A 15,256-nucleotide genomic window follows, 5' to 3' on the forward strand; every position below is an offset into this window, starting at 1 on the left:
TTTTTTTGAGACGGAGTCTGGCTCTGTCGCCCAGGCTGGAGTGCAGTGGCCGGATCTCAGCTCACTGCAAGCTCTGCCTCCCGGGTTTAAGCCATTCTCCTGCCTCAGCCTCCGGAGTAGCTGGGACTACAGGCGCCCACCACCTCACCCGGCTAGTTTTTTGTACTTTTTAGTAGAGACGGGGTTTCACCGTGTTAGCCAGGATGGTCTCGATCTCCTGACCTTGTGATCCGCCCATCTCAGCCTCCCAAAGTGCTGGGATTACAGGCTTGAGCCACCGCGCCCGGCCGGTAGATACTTTTAAATTGAGACAACCACTATGTTTCTGTGTTAGAGTTACAACTTTAGTTCTGTTTTTACCCTTTATTTGGAATACAGTGCAACATTACAGTTTTGGATCATTAAATGAACAGACGGTGATATAGTACTGACAAGCACGACCTGAATTCTGGGAGTAAGTGGTTTTCTAGTTCATGGGGGAGGAGAAGAGAGATGTGCAAGATCTTCTCCAGAGAAGAGAACCATGGTTCTCAGTCACCAAAGGCCTTTGGCTTCAACTCACTAATGGCTGGAACAAGTGCCAGTCTTGGTCAACCATCCAGGATTTTCATCACAGCAAATCAAAATCTCCAATTTTTCAAACTAATTGTAGGTAGGAGAGGGAGGATAACTCCAGACTGTCTTATAAAATGATCTAGATACTAAGTGTCCTCCATTCATGAGTTGGCAAAATCTTCAGAGTGACTGTTGGAGCAAGGAGCCTTTCATGTGCTCCCAGTTATTATACAGTGCATAGAGGCTGGTAAGTGTTAGTCCTGTCAGACCACCTCGTGCTATCCCTCGAAGACCACCTGGGAAAAAGAGACAACAGGAAAATGAAACAGCCATATATTGCATAGTGCCCTGGCATGATAGGGTTAAATAAAAAGTACTGTGAAATGGGCTGGGCACCGTGGCTCAGGTAATCCCAGCACTTCAGGAGGCCGAGGCGGGTGGATCGCTTGAAGTCAGGAGTTCAACCAGCCTGGCCAACATACTGAAACCCTATTAAAAATTCAAAAAAATTGGCTGGGTGTGGTGATGTGTGCTTATAGTCCCAGTTACTTGGAAGCTGAGGTTGCAGTGAGCTGAGATCATACCACTGCACTCCAGCCTGGTGAGAGAAGTGAGACTCCGTCAAAAAAAAAAAAAAAAGTACTGTGAAATGGGGAGAGACCATTTTTTAAATAAATCAATATTCCATCTCAAAAAGGAGATAAAGTTTTTAAAGTAATACCACTTGTGTAATACATACGACTTGACATTTTCATGTTCACATTTCCCCCCCCCCCCACTTTCCAACTTGTTCCTATGGCAGTTTATTACTGGAGCTGCAACTAAAACAGTCATTTCCTGCTAGTAATATGATTTAGAACTCCACTAGCAGTGTCAATGGATTTAAGACTGTAGTGTAAACAAGGTGGCACCCTATTTGGAAAGAGTATTAACAACCTTTGGACTCTGGATGGATCCTCCAAATATTAACCTTGAAAATTAGTGATGGCCAGGCATGGTGGCTCACACCTGTAATCTCAGCCCTTTGGGAGGCTGAGGCAGGCTTGAGCTCAGGAATTGAGAATAACCTAGGCAACATGGCAAAACACTGTCTCTGCAAAAAATAGAAAAATTAGCTCAGTGGAGTGGCATGTGCTATTTGGGAGGCTGAGGTAGGAGGATCGCTTGAGCCCAGGAGGTCGAGGCTGCAGTAAGCTGAGATTATGCCACTGCACTCCATCCTGGGTGACAGAGTGAGACCCTGTCTCAAAAAAAAAAAAAAAAAAGTGGAAAGATAGCTATAATCACACTTTGAGTTAGGTGCTAGTGACCACCCCCCACTTTGCACACTGATGCATCTATCTCCTACAATTAATAAGCAGTGAGGGACACCTAGCATCGTGCTAGCTGAAAAGAATTCAAGAATTACAGATAATTGAACTACCTGCTTGAAAACAAGTGAACAATTCTGTATATGGCAAAAGATTAGCAACAAGGATTTCACTTGCAATGGAGAAACAAAAATACTTAAAAATAGTCCCCAAGTGTAAATAAGAGGAAGCTACAAATAAATTTCTCAAAATAGAAAATGCCCCAACTGTGTATGGTTATTAAATGTTAGTCTTACAAACGTTATACAGCAAAGGGAAACCAAGCTACAACACTTCTCAGGAATGGGGGTGCCCAAAGCAGCTTTTTAAAAAATGTGATGTCCTCATGCAGCTCCATGAGTAGGGATCATAAACTTCAGGTAGCCATATTTGTACCTAGACTGTATTTGTTCCAAGTCATGTGTTAGGGACACAAAGGTACAGAGGAGTTGTGGGGGTGGCTAGAGGCCCTTTAGCTCTGTGTCTGTCAATTCTGTGACATTCAGTGATGTTGCTGAGTTAGAACATTTCACAACCATTTCTGCAATGAGTGTCCTACCAGATGGCTTCAGCTGATGGATTAAAGGGCCACTCCCCCTCCAGGAATCTCTCCAGTCTGAAGACTTCTGATAGCTGACCTGCTTACGTTCTTCTTAGTTTTCCAATGCTAAGTGTCATAATTATCTCTCTCAAACAGAAACTGCAAACATTATCTATAAACAGCTGTCAAAAGTGTAGGGGGACCAAAAATATTTTTAGGAAGTCCAAAAAAACCCCACTAAAAGTATAATGTGAGGTATCTTCTTGACGTTCACATCATCTCTTTGTGAACTTACCATATTTAGACTATAGGCATAGCAGTTAAACTTCTAACTGTATTCAATGTGGCTGAAAAATTATAATAATTGGAAAATACTGTACACTCAAAATAATCTGTTCAGTTTAATAAGGATCAACCTCATGTCTCTGCCTAGTAAATCAGTAAAAAGCTGCAGAACTGAAAGTGAACTATAATTAGACCAAATTACTAATGTGGAAATTATTAACTATGAGGCACAGGAGAATAAATGCTAAAGGTATCTGCAACAGCATTGCTATGGCTCAGTTATTAGATCTAATTTTGAGTGTAATAAGGATTCTTCCAAGCAGGTAGCCAAAATGTAGTAACTCAAAACCCCATTCTGAACATAAAACCAAGCAATAGCCAAGGTGCCCTTACCGCTATTTGTCAGTGGAAAAATGATGACGGGCCGGTAGCTGAAAACACAATACTTTTGCAGACATTATTTCCTATGACCACATATTCAACTTCAGATTAACTCCCCTGAACCTATAGTCAATAATCCACAAGACTGTGAAGTCAGTCCATGGGCTTTGGAAAGAGCTGCAAAACCACTGCTTCTAGCCAGTTCTTTGCTTTGTGCATTCTAAGAACATGGTATCTACTTGGCCACTTGGAAGGATTCTCACATTAGTTCTCAGCTATCAAAAAACAAGCTTCCCTGGGAATCCTCTTTGGCATACGCACTAGGGGTAACATAGTGACAATGGGATCTATAAGGCTTTAAGACACTTGGGGGCCAGATGCAGTGGCTCACACTTGTAATCCCAGCACTTTGGAAAGCCAAGGTGGGCGGACTGCTTGAGCCCAGGAGTTCAAGACCAACGTGGACAACATGGTGAAACCCCATCTCTACAAAAAATGTAAAGAATTAGCTAGGCGTGGTGGCATGCATCTGCAGTTCCAGATATTTGGGAGGCTGAGGTGAGAGGATTGCTTGAGCCTAGGAGGTAGAGGTTGTAGTGAGCCAAGATCGTGCCACTGTACTTCAGCCTGGGCAACAAAGCCAGACCTGGTCTCAAACAATAAAAATAAAAAAAATTTTAAAAAGGCCTGGCATGGTGGCTCACACCTGTAATCACAGCACTTTGGAAGGCCAAGGTGGGCGTATCACTTGAGGTCAGGAGTTCAAGACCAGCCTGGCCAACATGGTAAAACCCCATCTCTATTAAGTATACAAAAATTAGTCGGCCATGGTGGCGGGCACTTATAATCCCAGCTATTGTGGGAGGCTGAAGCAAAAGAACCGCTTGAACCTGGTGGGTGGAGGTTGCGGTGAGCAAAGATCGCATCATTGTACTCTAGCCTCTAGCCTGGGCAATACAGGAAGACTCTGTCTCTTAAAAAAAAAAAAAAAAAAAAAAAAGGTATTTGGGACACCAGTAACATATTAAATATTTTACTCCCCCAAAAGCTTTCTATTTTCTTGCCAAATGAATCAAAAACTTAGTTCAAATCAATGAAGTTACTTCTTAAAAGCCAAAGAGAAAAAAAGTCATCTCCAACAAGACACTGAACATTGGTGTTTGTACTTAACACATAGCTAATCTTTACTCAAGGGTGGCCTTTTACCACATACCAGCCATGTTCTAATTGTAACTGTTTCCATTAATTCCAGGGTTTCCCAATTGGTTGATCTGTTTGCAAGTTTATGGGTCTCTTAGGGTTTCTTTACTCAAACAACTCTACACAACTAAGCACAGGAGGTTGACAAGCAAAGGTACTTGCTTTGAACAAAGTAACCAAATAAGGCCAATGGTCAATCTCTATAAAGCAAAGCAAATATGACTTGTGTTTCGTGGGGATAAGGAAGACAGATCAGCCTGTTACTGTGTCTATATAGAAAGAAGTAGACATAAGAGACTCCATTTTGTTCTGTATTTGAGATGCTGTTAATCTGTGACCCTACTCCCAACCTTGTCCTTGCAAGAGACATGTGCTGTGGTAACTCAAGGTTTAATGGATTTTGGGCGTGCAGGGTGTGTCTTTGTTCCTAGAAAAGCTAGGTATTGTCCAAGGTTTATCTCCATGTGATAGGATGAAACAATGCCGCTAAAAGGTTTATCTCAAGGCACAGGATTTTCCTTTAAACTTATTCATGTCACAGAGATCCTTGTTCTTATGTCTTACTGCTGATTTCCTCCCTAAAAACGATCCTATTGTCCTGCCACTCCCTTATCTTTAAGATGGTAAAGAGAATTATCTATAAATACTAAAGGAACTCAGAGACCGGTGCTGGCGTGGGTCCTCTGTAAGCTGAGCGCCGGTCCCCTGGGCCTCCGCTTTTCTTTCTCTATACTTTGTCTCTGTGTCTTATTTCTTTTCTCAAGTCTCTCGTTCCACCTTACGAGAAACACCCACAAGTGTGGAGGGGCAGGCCACCCCTTCATCTGGTGCCCAACGTGGAAGCTTTTCTCTAAGGTGAAGGTACGCTGGAGCGTGGTCATTGAGGACAAGTCGACGAGAGACTCCCGAGTACGTCTACAGTCAGCCTTGCGGTAAGCTTGTGCGCTCGGAAGAACCTAGGGTAACAATGGGGCAAACTAAGAGTAAATATGCCTCTTATCGCAGCTTTATTAAAATTCTCTTAAAGAGAGGGGGAGTTAAAGTCTCTACCAAAAATCTAATTACGCTATTTCAAACAATAGAGCAGTTTTGTCCATGGTTTCCGGAACAGGGAACTTTAGATCTAAAAGACTGGGAAAAAATTGGCAAAGAATTAAAACAAGCAAGTAGGGAAGGTAAAATCATTCCACTTACAGTATGGAATGATTGGGTCATTATTAAAGTAGCTTTAGAACCATTTCAAACAGAAGAAGATAGCGTTCCAATTTCTGATGTCCCTAAAAGCTGTGCAGTAGATTGTGAAAAAGAGGCAGGGATAGAATCCCGGAAAGGAAAGGAAAGTTCACACTGTGAATGTGTATCAGAGCCGGTAATGGCTCAGTCAACGCAAAATGTTGACAATAATCAATTACAGAAGGTAGTATATCCTGAAACGTTAAAATTAGAGGAAAAAGATCCAGAATTAGCAGAGCCATCAGAGTCTAAACCACGATGGCCAACTCCTCTTCCAGCAGCCCAGATGCCTGTAACTTTACAACCTCAAATGCAGGTAAAACAAGTACAAACTCCAAAAGAAGATCAAATAGGAAAAGATAAAGTCTCTGTCATGGCAATGCCAATCCAAATGCAGTGTCCACAATATCAGCCGGTAGAAAACAAGACCCAGCCGCCAGTAGCCTATCAATACTGGCCGCCAGCTGAACTGCAGTATCGGCAGCCCCTGAAAGGAGCTGGGCGCATTCCTCTAGCCCCGGGCTCAAGACTCCCTGAGCCTAGTACAAACACATTCCATCCTCCCATCCCACCACATATCGCCATATATCTCTCAAACTCCCTGAGCCCAGTATAAACACCACCTGGAAAGCCTCCGATAAGGAGACAGCCGTTCAAGGTTCCACTGAAAGCGCAGGAGCCAAAAGAATTTCTTTGTTCCCCTGTAACTTTCGGGCTATAAAAAGCAAACGCTCGCATTGTTCGGGGCCCTCTCTTGTATGCTGTAGAATGGAGGGTCCAGGTTCGAACTTGTAATAAAGATCCTTGCCGCTTGGCTTTGACATTGGACTCTGGTGGTCTTCTTTGGGGAACAAACGGTCTGGGCATAACATCTGGGGGCCCGTCCGGGATTCCCCAAGCCCACCAGACCCCTGGTCAACGGATCTGCTACGATCGATCTACTGATAGGTGAGCTGGCTCATCAATGTTTGTCTGCCTGTGTCTGTCTGTGTCTGTCTGTGTCTGGTCTGAATCTGGCTCGCGAGGTCTGAAACTGAAGCTGGCACAGTCCTGGCGGACGCGCTATAGGACAGCCAGTGGAGACCGGTGGGAGACGTCCCCTGGCTCTCTTCTGATTTAAATTGTGATCTGAGTTGCCGGAGCGCGTTTGCGATCCGGGCAACAGCTGACTCTGAATTGCCCCGGTCCCCGGGTGCGCGCGTGCGGTCTGAATTGCCCCGGTCCCCGGGTGCGCGCGTGCGGTCTGAATTGCCCCGGTCCCCGGGTGCGCGCCTGCGGTCTGAATTGCCCCGGTCCCCGGGTGCGCGCCTGCGGTCTGAATTGCGCCGGTCTCCGGGCTCCCGGCTTCCGGCGCCACGCGCGCTCCCGGCCCCGTCCCCGGGCTTCCGGCGCCGCGCGCGCTCCCGCCCCGGTCCCCGAGCTTCCGGCTTCCAGCGCGAATTTCCTTTACAAGGATTCTTACCCACATTCTTTTACAGGAAGAGACTACAAATCAATACAGGATGGGTAATACCCAGAGCACTCCTCTATCTCTCCTCACAAATAATTTTAAAGAAGTTAGAGCAAGGGGCCATGATCTTGGTATAGAAATCAGGAAAGGAAAGCTAATTACTCTGTGTCGCTCTGAATGGCCTGCCTTTAACGTAAGATGGCCACCCGGGGGGACCTTCCGACTTGCTGTCATCACTAGGGTAAAGTCCAAGATTTTTCTACCTGGGCGTGCAGGCCACTTAGATCAAATACCATATATCCTCACATGGCAGAACCTTGTTGAAAACCCGCCTCATTGGCTGTCCCCTTTCCAATTAGCCTCTGAACCCTGTAAGGCGCTGGTTGCCCGACCACTAAGGCCCAAGCAACCAACTGCCCCCCCCCCAATCCTGTTCTACCTGACAGCGGGGACCCGCTGCTCGCAGAACCCCCTCCGTACCCCTCCGGGCCCCAGGCCCCCGCCCCCCGGGCTCAGCCGCGGGAGGAAGCAGGCGGACGGGAGGCGGCCGACGCACCCGGACCCGCTCCCCGGGCTCAGCCGCGGGAGGGAGCAGGCGGACGGGAGGCGGCCGACGCACCCGGACCGCTGAAAGAGAAAGTAACTTTGAAGGGCCGGCGGGGCGGACGCGAGGGCGCACTTCGCGGACTAGCCCCCCCCAGCCGCCTGACTCCACGGTGGCTTTACCCCTTTGGGAAATAGGACCCCCAGATGACACAGGAATCCCCAGGCTCCAGTACTGGCCATTCTCCACCAGTGATCTGTATAACTGGAAGACTCAGAATGCTCGGTTTTCAGACAACCCCAAAGATTTACTGGCTTTACTGGATAGTGTCATGTTCACCCACCAGCCCACTTGGGATGATTGTCAGCAGCTCCTCCGAATCTTGTTTACCACGGAGGAGCGAGAAAGAATACAGGTAGAAGCTAGAAAGCTGGTCCCGGGGGACGATGGGCAACCGACTGCCAACCCCGACCTCATAAACGCGACCTTTCCTCTGACCAGGCCGGCGTGGGACTACAACACGGCAGAAGGTAGGGGACGGCTACGCCCTTATCGCCAGACTCTAATGGCAGGTCTCCGGGCAGCTGCTCGCAAGCCCACTAATTTGGCTAAGGTATATTCTATTCTGCAGGGAAAGACAGAGAGCCCAGCTACCTACTTAGAAAGATTAATGGAAGCTTTTAGACAGTACACCTCCATAGATCCAGAGGCTCCAGGAAGTCAGGCAGCTGTTGTAATGTCTTTCGTAAATCAGGCAGCCTCAGATATTAAAAGAAAACTCCAGAAATTAGAAGACTTAGAAGGAAAGTAGATTCAGGACCTCCTTCAGATAGCCCAGCGGGTTTACAATAACAGAGATACTCCAGAAGAAAGGCATTTTAAAGCCACTGAAAAAATGACCAAGGTCCTGGCAGCAGCGGTACAGAAAGAGCATCCCCAGCCAGAGTACACCCAACCTAGGCAGCACCCCCGGCATGATAATCTGAGAAAAGACCAATGTGCCTACTGCAAGGAGACTGGCCACTGGGTAAGAAGCTGCCCCAAAAAGAAACAACAAGGACAGGAACCCCCTAGGTCTACATCCGTACTAGTCACTCAAGATGAAGACTAGGGAAGACGGAGTTCGGATCCCCTCCCCGAACCTAGGGTAACTTTGCAAGTGGAGGGGTCCCCAGTCCAGTTCTTGGTCGATACGGGAGCACAACACTCAGTCTTAGTTAGAACTAATGGGAAATTATCCTCCAAGTCCTCGTGGGTACAAGGGGCCACAGCAGTTAAAAAATACCCATGGACAACACAAAGAACAGTAAACCTCGGAGCCAAGAATGTAACCCACTCTTTCCTGGTCATTCCTGAGAGCCCCTGTCCCCTATTGGGGAAAGACCTGCTAACTAAAATGGGAGCACAGATCCATTTCCTCCCTGAGGGGCCCGTCGTGACCAACTCCCACAATCAGCCCGTGTCCGTCCTAACTATAACCCTAGAGGATGAGTACCGGCTCCACCAGGAGCAAGCGGCCCCTGACCAAAACATAGCAACCTGGCTCCAGCAATATCCAGAAGCTTGGGCGGAAACGGGGGGCTTAGGTCTAGCAAAACACCGTCCTGCCTTATTTGTTGAACTTAAGCCTGGGGCAGACCCCGTGCAGGTACGCCAATACCCGATGCCCCTAGAGGCCAAGAAGGAATTGCCCCGCATATCCGCCGGCTCCTTGACCAGGGGGTCCTTCGCCCATGTCACTCACCCTGGAATACTCCATTGTTGCCGGTACGAAAACCTAATAGTGGAGAATACAGACCTGTACAAGACTTAAGAAAAGTCAATAAGAGGGTTGTGGACATACATCCAACTGTGCCTAACCCATATACCCTCCTGAGTACCTTAAACCCTAAACATCAATGGTACACTGTTTTAGATTTGAAAGATGCTTTCTTCAGTCTGCCCTTAGCCCCTCAGAGCCAGAAGCTCTTCGCCTTCGAGTGGAATGACCCTGATAGGGGCATAAGTGGCCAACTGACATGGACCAGACTACCGCAAGGATTCAAAAACTCTCCTACCCTGTTCGATGAGGCCCTCCATGAAGACCTGGGTGAGTACCGACGCAAACACCCTGAAATAACCTTACTACAGTATGTTGATGACCTCCTAATTGCTGCTGAGCCCCAAGAAGCTTGCATCCAAGGGACCAGAGGTCCTTTACAAGCTCTAGGAAATCTAGGCTACCGAGCCTCGGCAAAAAAAGCTCAAATCTGTAAGCCAGAGGTAACATATCTGGGGTACCTGCTTAAAGAAGGGCAGCGCTGGTTAACAGACGCCCGGAAACAAACTGTTCTGTAGATCCCCAGGCCGCAATCCACCCGACAAGTAAGGGAATTCCTGGGGTCAGCGGGGTTTTGCAGACTATAGATACTTGGGTTTGCAGAACTGGCTAAACCCTTATATCAGGCAACACGGGGACAGCAGCCATTTAGGTGGACAGACGAAGCCGAGTCGGCTTTCCAACAGATTAAAACCGCCCTACTCTCCGCGCCTGCACTGGGACTACCTGATGTTACCAAGCCCTTCCACTTATATGTAGATGAAAATAAGGGTGTCGCCAAGGCAGTAATAACTCAGAACTTAGGCCCCTGGCGGAGGCCAGTTGCCTACCTGTCAAAGAAGTTACACCCAGTGGCTGCCGGGTGGCCCCCTTGTCTCCAAATGATTGCAGCCACGGCTCTGATGGTGCAAGATGCTGATAAACTGGTCATGGGGCAAGAATTGCGGGTCGTTACTCCACATGCCATCGAAGGTGTACTCAAACAGCCACCTAATCGATGGATGAGTAACGCCCGGCTCACCCACTACCAAGGACTGCTACTAAATCCTCTCAGGATAACTTTCCTGCCCCCAACGACCTTAAACCCTGCCTCGTTGCTGCCCAACCCGGACCTGGACGCCCTACTCCACGACTGCACCGAGATACTAGCTCAGGTGCACGGAGTTCGAGAAGACCTGCAGGACTGCCCACTTCCTGACGCCGACCTCGTCTGGTTCACTGATGGGAGCAGCTTCATGCATCAAGGCCAGAGGTACGCTGGAGCGGCAGTAACTTCAGAGACTGAGGTAATCTGGGCGGAACCCCTGCCCCCGGGGACATCGGCCCAGAAGGCCGAACTGATAGCGCTCACCCAAGCTCTTACCTTAGGGGCGGGGAAAAAGCTGACGGTATATACAGACAGCCGATATGCTTTTGCAACGGCACATATACATGGGGCTATTTACAGGGAGTGAAGGTTGCTAACAGCTGAAGGAAAAGAAATAAAAAACAAACAAGAGATCCTAGCCCTGCTAAGAGCCCTGTGGAGGCCAGAAAAGTTAGCCATTGTGCATTGCCCAGGGCATCAGAAACTAACTACTCCAACTGCTCAAGGCAACTTTCTGGCAGACCAAACTGCAAGAAAGGTGGCAAAGGCTCCCAGCCAACTCCTTGCACTCCAGCTCCCTGACCCGGGCCCCCGGGACTTGCCATATTTCCCTGAATATTCAGAACAAGATCTCCAGTGGATTGACAAGCTTCCCCTGAAACAGACCCAGAATGGGTGGTGGACTGATACTAATGACCAAACCATCCTACCAGAAAAATTAGGACAACAAGTATTAAAACACGTCCACCGAACCACCCACCTAGGTGCTCGGTGGATGATAGACCTGATCAGACGCTCTAAGCTCAGATTCAGACATACAGCCGAGATGGCCAGCAACATTGTGACAAGTTGTAAAGTCTGCCAGCTTAACAACGCCTACCCCCAATCCCAGGCTGCAACGGGAACAAGGCTCAGGGGAACCAGGCCCGGTATCTACTAGGAAGTAGATTTTACTGAGATAAAGCCAAGAAAATACGGGTATCGGTACTTACTTGTCTTTGTAGATACTTTTTCAGGATGGACTGAAGCATTCCCCACCAAAAAGGAAACTGCTCAGGTTGTAACAAAGAAAATCCTGGAAGATATCCTCCCCAGGTATAGCTTCCCCGTCCAGATAAGGTCAGATAATAGGCCGGCCTTCGTCGCTAAGGTAAGTCAGGATTTGGCTTCCATCCTTGGGGCAAATTGGAAATTACATTGCGCTTACAGGCCCCAGAGTTCAGGACAGGTAGAAAGGATGAATCGGACCTTAAAAGAGACCTTAACTAAATTAACTATGGAGACTAGCGCTAACTGGGTGGTCCTTCTCCCCTACGCTCTGTTCCGGGCCCGTAATACCCCTTACAGACTGGGCCTTACCCCTTATGAAATTATGTATGGCAGACCCCCACCCTTAGTTCCCAGCCTAAAAGATGATCTGCTTAAGTCTGAAACAGAAAATGTTTCTGAACTCTTATTTTCCCTACAAGCCTTGCAGAAAATTCATCAAGAAATCTGGCCCAAGCTGAAAGAACTATATGAGACTGGTCCCCCGCCGACACCCCATCCGTACCAGCCAGGAGATTAGGTCCTAGTTAAGCGACACCGACAAGAGACCCTAGAACCCAGGTGGAAAGGACCACTCCAGGTACTCCTAACCACACCCACCGCCCTGAAGGTAGAAGGCATCGCGTCGTGGATCCACTACACCCACGTCAAGCCGGTGGACCCAACCTCCGACCTTCTGGGACCAATCACGGTGGCGGCAGAAGCACCAGACACGTGGACTGTGGACAGAGCTAAGAACAACCCCTTAAAACTCACCTTGCGCCGGCAGCATAGCTCGCTGTAAACATGCAGTTAAGTAGTTTAACCATAACGTTAGCCGCCCTAGTGGCCGCTGGAAAAATTACAAAACCAGCTCTTAATCCCTTTGTTTGGAGATTCTGGCTTTATGAAAACCAAACCCACCCTGGACAACCTCATAAGCCTGGAAAATTATTGGCCATTGCTGATTGCCCCTCCTCAGAGTGCAACAGCCCAATTCTACTGAATTTTACTGGTTTTCAAATAGCCAAACCTAAGACACCAATAATATGCTTTGAGTTTGATCAGACTAAATACAATTGTAAACACTATTGGTGGCACCAAAATGCCGGCTGTCCTTATAACTATTGTAACATCCATAGACCCCGTTATTGGGGAGAGAAAAAACAGTTAGACCCTAAGTGGCCCTTCCATCGTAGACGGGATAGAGACTTTTCATATACATAGATAGTTAAAGACCCCTGGAACTCCCGTTGGACCACGCCTCAACATGGGGCTGTATACTACTCCCCCTCCTCCACATGGCCTAGCAGTCACCTCTATCTGTGGCGAGGCCTAGTGCAAGTACTGCCCCTGGTCCACGGGAATATCCAACGACAAGAAAACAGACTAACACAAGATTTACGTCCTTTCTCCTGGTTAAAGTTATTACAAGAAGGACTAGAACTTGCTAACCTTACAGGACTTCACAGCCTGTCTGGCTGCTTTCTGTGTGCCACTCTAGGGCGTCCACCGCTAACCGCTGTCCCTCTGCCATGGGGATCCTCTACCTTAGCCCAAGCTAACAACCTCCGAAACCTCTCATATGCTCCTATCCTAGACGTGCCCCTATACCTAAATCCCAGTCAGGAGAAGTTCCCCTACTGTTTCTCAAGAACAAATACCAGCCTCTGCAGCATCACTACAATGCCCCCTAATATCACCCTAAAGGCTCCGCCGGGCATATTCTTCTGGTGTAATGGAACATTATCTAAGAACCTACCTAGTCCCTCTGTTACCAACCTACTGTGTCTTCCTGTCACATTAGTTCCCCGGTTGACTCTACTAACTGCTGGCGAGTTCCTAGGGTACACCGGTAACTGGACTAGTACCGCTATTCATTCAGTCCCTAGACCAAGACCTGCACGAGCCATATTTCTCCCCCTCATTGCGGGAATCTCCCTCACCGCATCCTTCATGGCGGCCGGACTGGCGGGAGGAGCCCTAGGTCACACCCTCATAGAAAGCAACAAGTTATACCAACAATTTGCCGTTGCTATGGAGGAGTCGGCTGAATCCCTTGCCTCCCTTCAGTGGCAACTCACGTCCCTAGCTCAGGTAACCTTGCAGAACCGGAGAGCCCTAGACCTACTCACTGCAAAAAAAGGTGGTACACGTATATTTCTGAAAGAAGACTGTTGTTTCTACATAAATGAATCAGGGCTTGTAGAGGACTGGGTCCAACAGTTACGCAAGTTAAGAGCAGAAGTAAAAACATGGCAATTTACTTCAGCTGCAGACCAATGGTAGAATTCCTCTATGTTTTCTCTATTAGCCCCCTTCCTTGGTCCCCTGCTAAGTCTACTATTTCTACTTACCGTAGGACCTTGTGTTGTTAACAAAATTTTACGATTTATTAGAGAGAGATTTGATACCGTACAACTCATGGTCCTCAGAGCCCAATACCAACCTGTAAATGCTGAAACAGAATCAGACTTATAAGACCCAAGATTGGCTCTAGAGACACCTGAAAAGAAGGGGGGAATGAAAGGAGCTGGGCGCATTCCTCTAGCCCCGGGCTCAAGACTCCCTGAGCCTAGTACAAACACATTCCATCCTCCCATCCCACCACATATCGCCATATATCTCTCAAACTCCCTGAGCCCAGTATAAACACCACCTGGAAAGCCTCCGATAAGGAGACAGCCGTTCAAGGTTCCACTGAAAGCGCAGGAGCCAAAAGAATTTCTTTGTTCCCCTGTAACTTTCGGGCTATAAAAAGCAAATGCTCGCATTGTTCGGGGCCCTCTCTTGTATGCTGTAGAATGGAGGGTCCAGGTTCGAACTTGTAATAAAGATCCTTGCCGCTTGGCTTTGACATTGGACTCTGGTGGTCTTCTTTGGGGAACAAACGGTCTGGGCATAACACCCCCAGAAAATCTGTATGGACAGCCAGGAACATTTCCAGCGCCACAGGGCAGGGCGCCATATCCTCAGCCGCCCACCATGAGACTTAATCCTACAGCACCGCCTAGTATACAGGGTAGTGCGTTACATAAAATTATTGATGAGGCAAGAAAACAAGGAGATACTGAGGTGTGGCAATTCCCAGTAATATTAGAAGCAAGACCACCTGGAGAAGGGGCCCAAGAGGGAGAGCTTCCCGTAGCTGAAGCCAGATATAAGTCTTTTTCTATAAAAATGCTAAAAGAAATGAAAGAGGGAGTAAAACAGTATGGACCCAACTCTCCTTACATGAGAACATTATTAGATTCCATTGCTCATGGACATAGACTCATCCCTTATGATTGGGAGATTCTGGCAAAATCCTCACTCTCACCCTCTCAATTTTTACAACTTAAGACTTGGTGGATTGATGGAGCCCAAGTACAGGTCCGAAAAAATAGGACTGCCAATCCTCCAATTGACATAGATGCAGATCAACTATTAGGAATAGGTCAAAATTGGAGCACTGTTGACCAACAAGTAATAATGCCAAATGAGGCCATTGAGCAAATTAGGGCTATCTGCCTTAGGGCCTGGGAGAAAATCCAAGACCCAGGAACTGCCTGCCCCTCCTTTAATACAATAAGACAAGGCTCTAAAGAGCCCTACCCTGATTTTGTAGCAAGACTTCAAGATGCTGCTCAAAAGTCAACTACTGATGAAAATGCCCGTAAGGTCATAGTGGAGTTGATGGCATATGAAAACGCCAATCCTGATTGTCAATCAGCCATTAAGCCACTAAAAGGAAGGGTTCCCGCAGGAACAGATGTAATCTCAGAGTATGTTAAAGCCTGCGATGGA

General features: G+C 47.7%; 1 protein-coding gene across 1 annotated transcript in view; it reads right to left on the reverse strand.

Moving 5' to 3' along the window:
- Positions 1-348: 348 nt before the first annotated feature.
- Positions 349-15,256, reverse strand: part of LOC103215822 (mitochondrial import inner membrane translocase subunit Tim23) — a 55,028-nt gene continuing 40,120 nt past the window's right edge. Inside the window, exon 7 of the mRNA XM_007962559.3 lies at positions 349-851. Coding sequence (XP_007960750.1) covers positions 736-851 — 116 coding nt within the window. The 3' untranslated portion in view covers positions 349-735. The remainder of the gene's footprint in view (positions 852-15,256) is intronic.

The sequence above is a fragment of the Chlorocebus sabaeus genome, chromosome 9, assembly GCF_047675955.1.
Source record: "Chlorocebus sabaeus isolate Y175 chromosome 9, mChlSab1.0.hap1, whole genome shotgun sequence".
Taxonomy (NCBI): domain Eukaryota; kingdom Metazoa; phylum Chordata; class Mammalia; order Primates; family Cercopithecidae; genus Chlorocebus; species Chlorocebus sabaeus.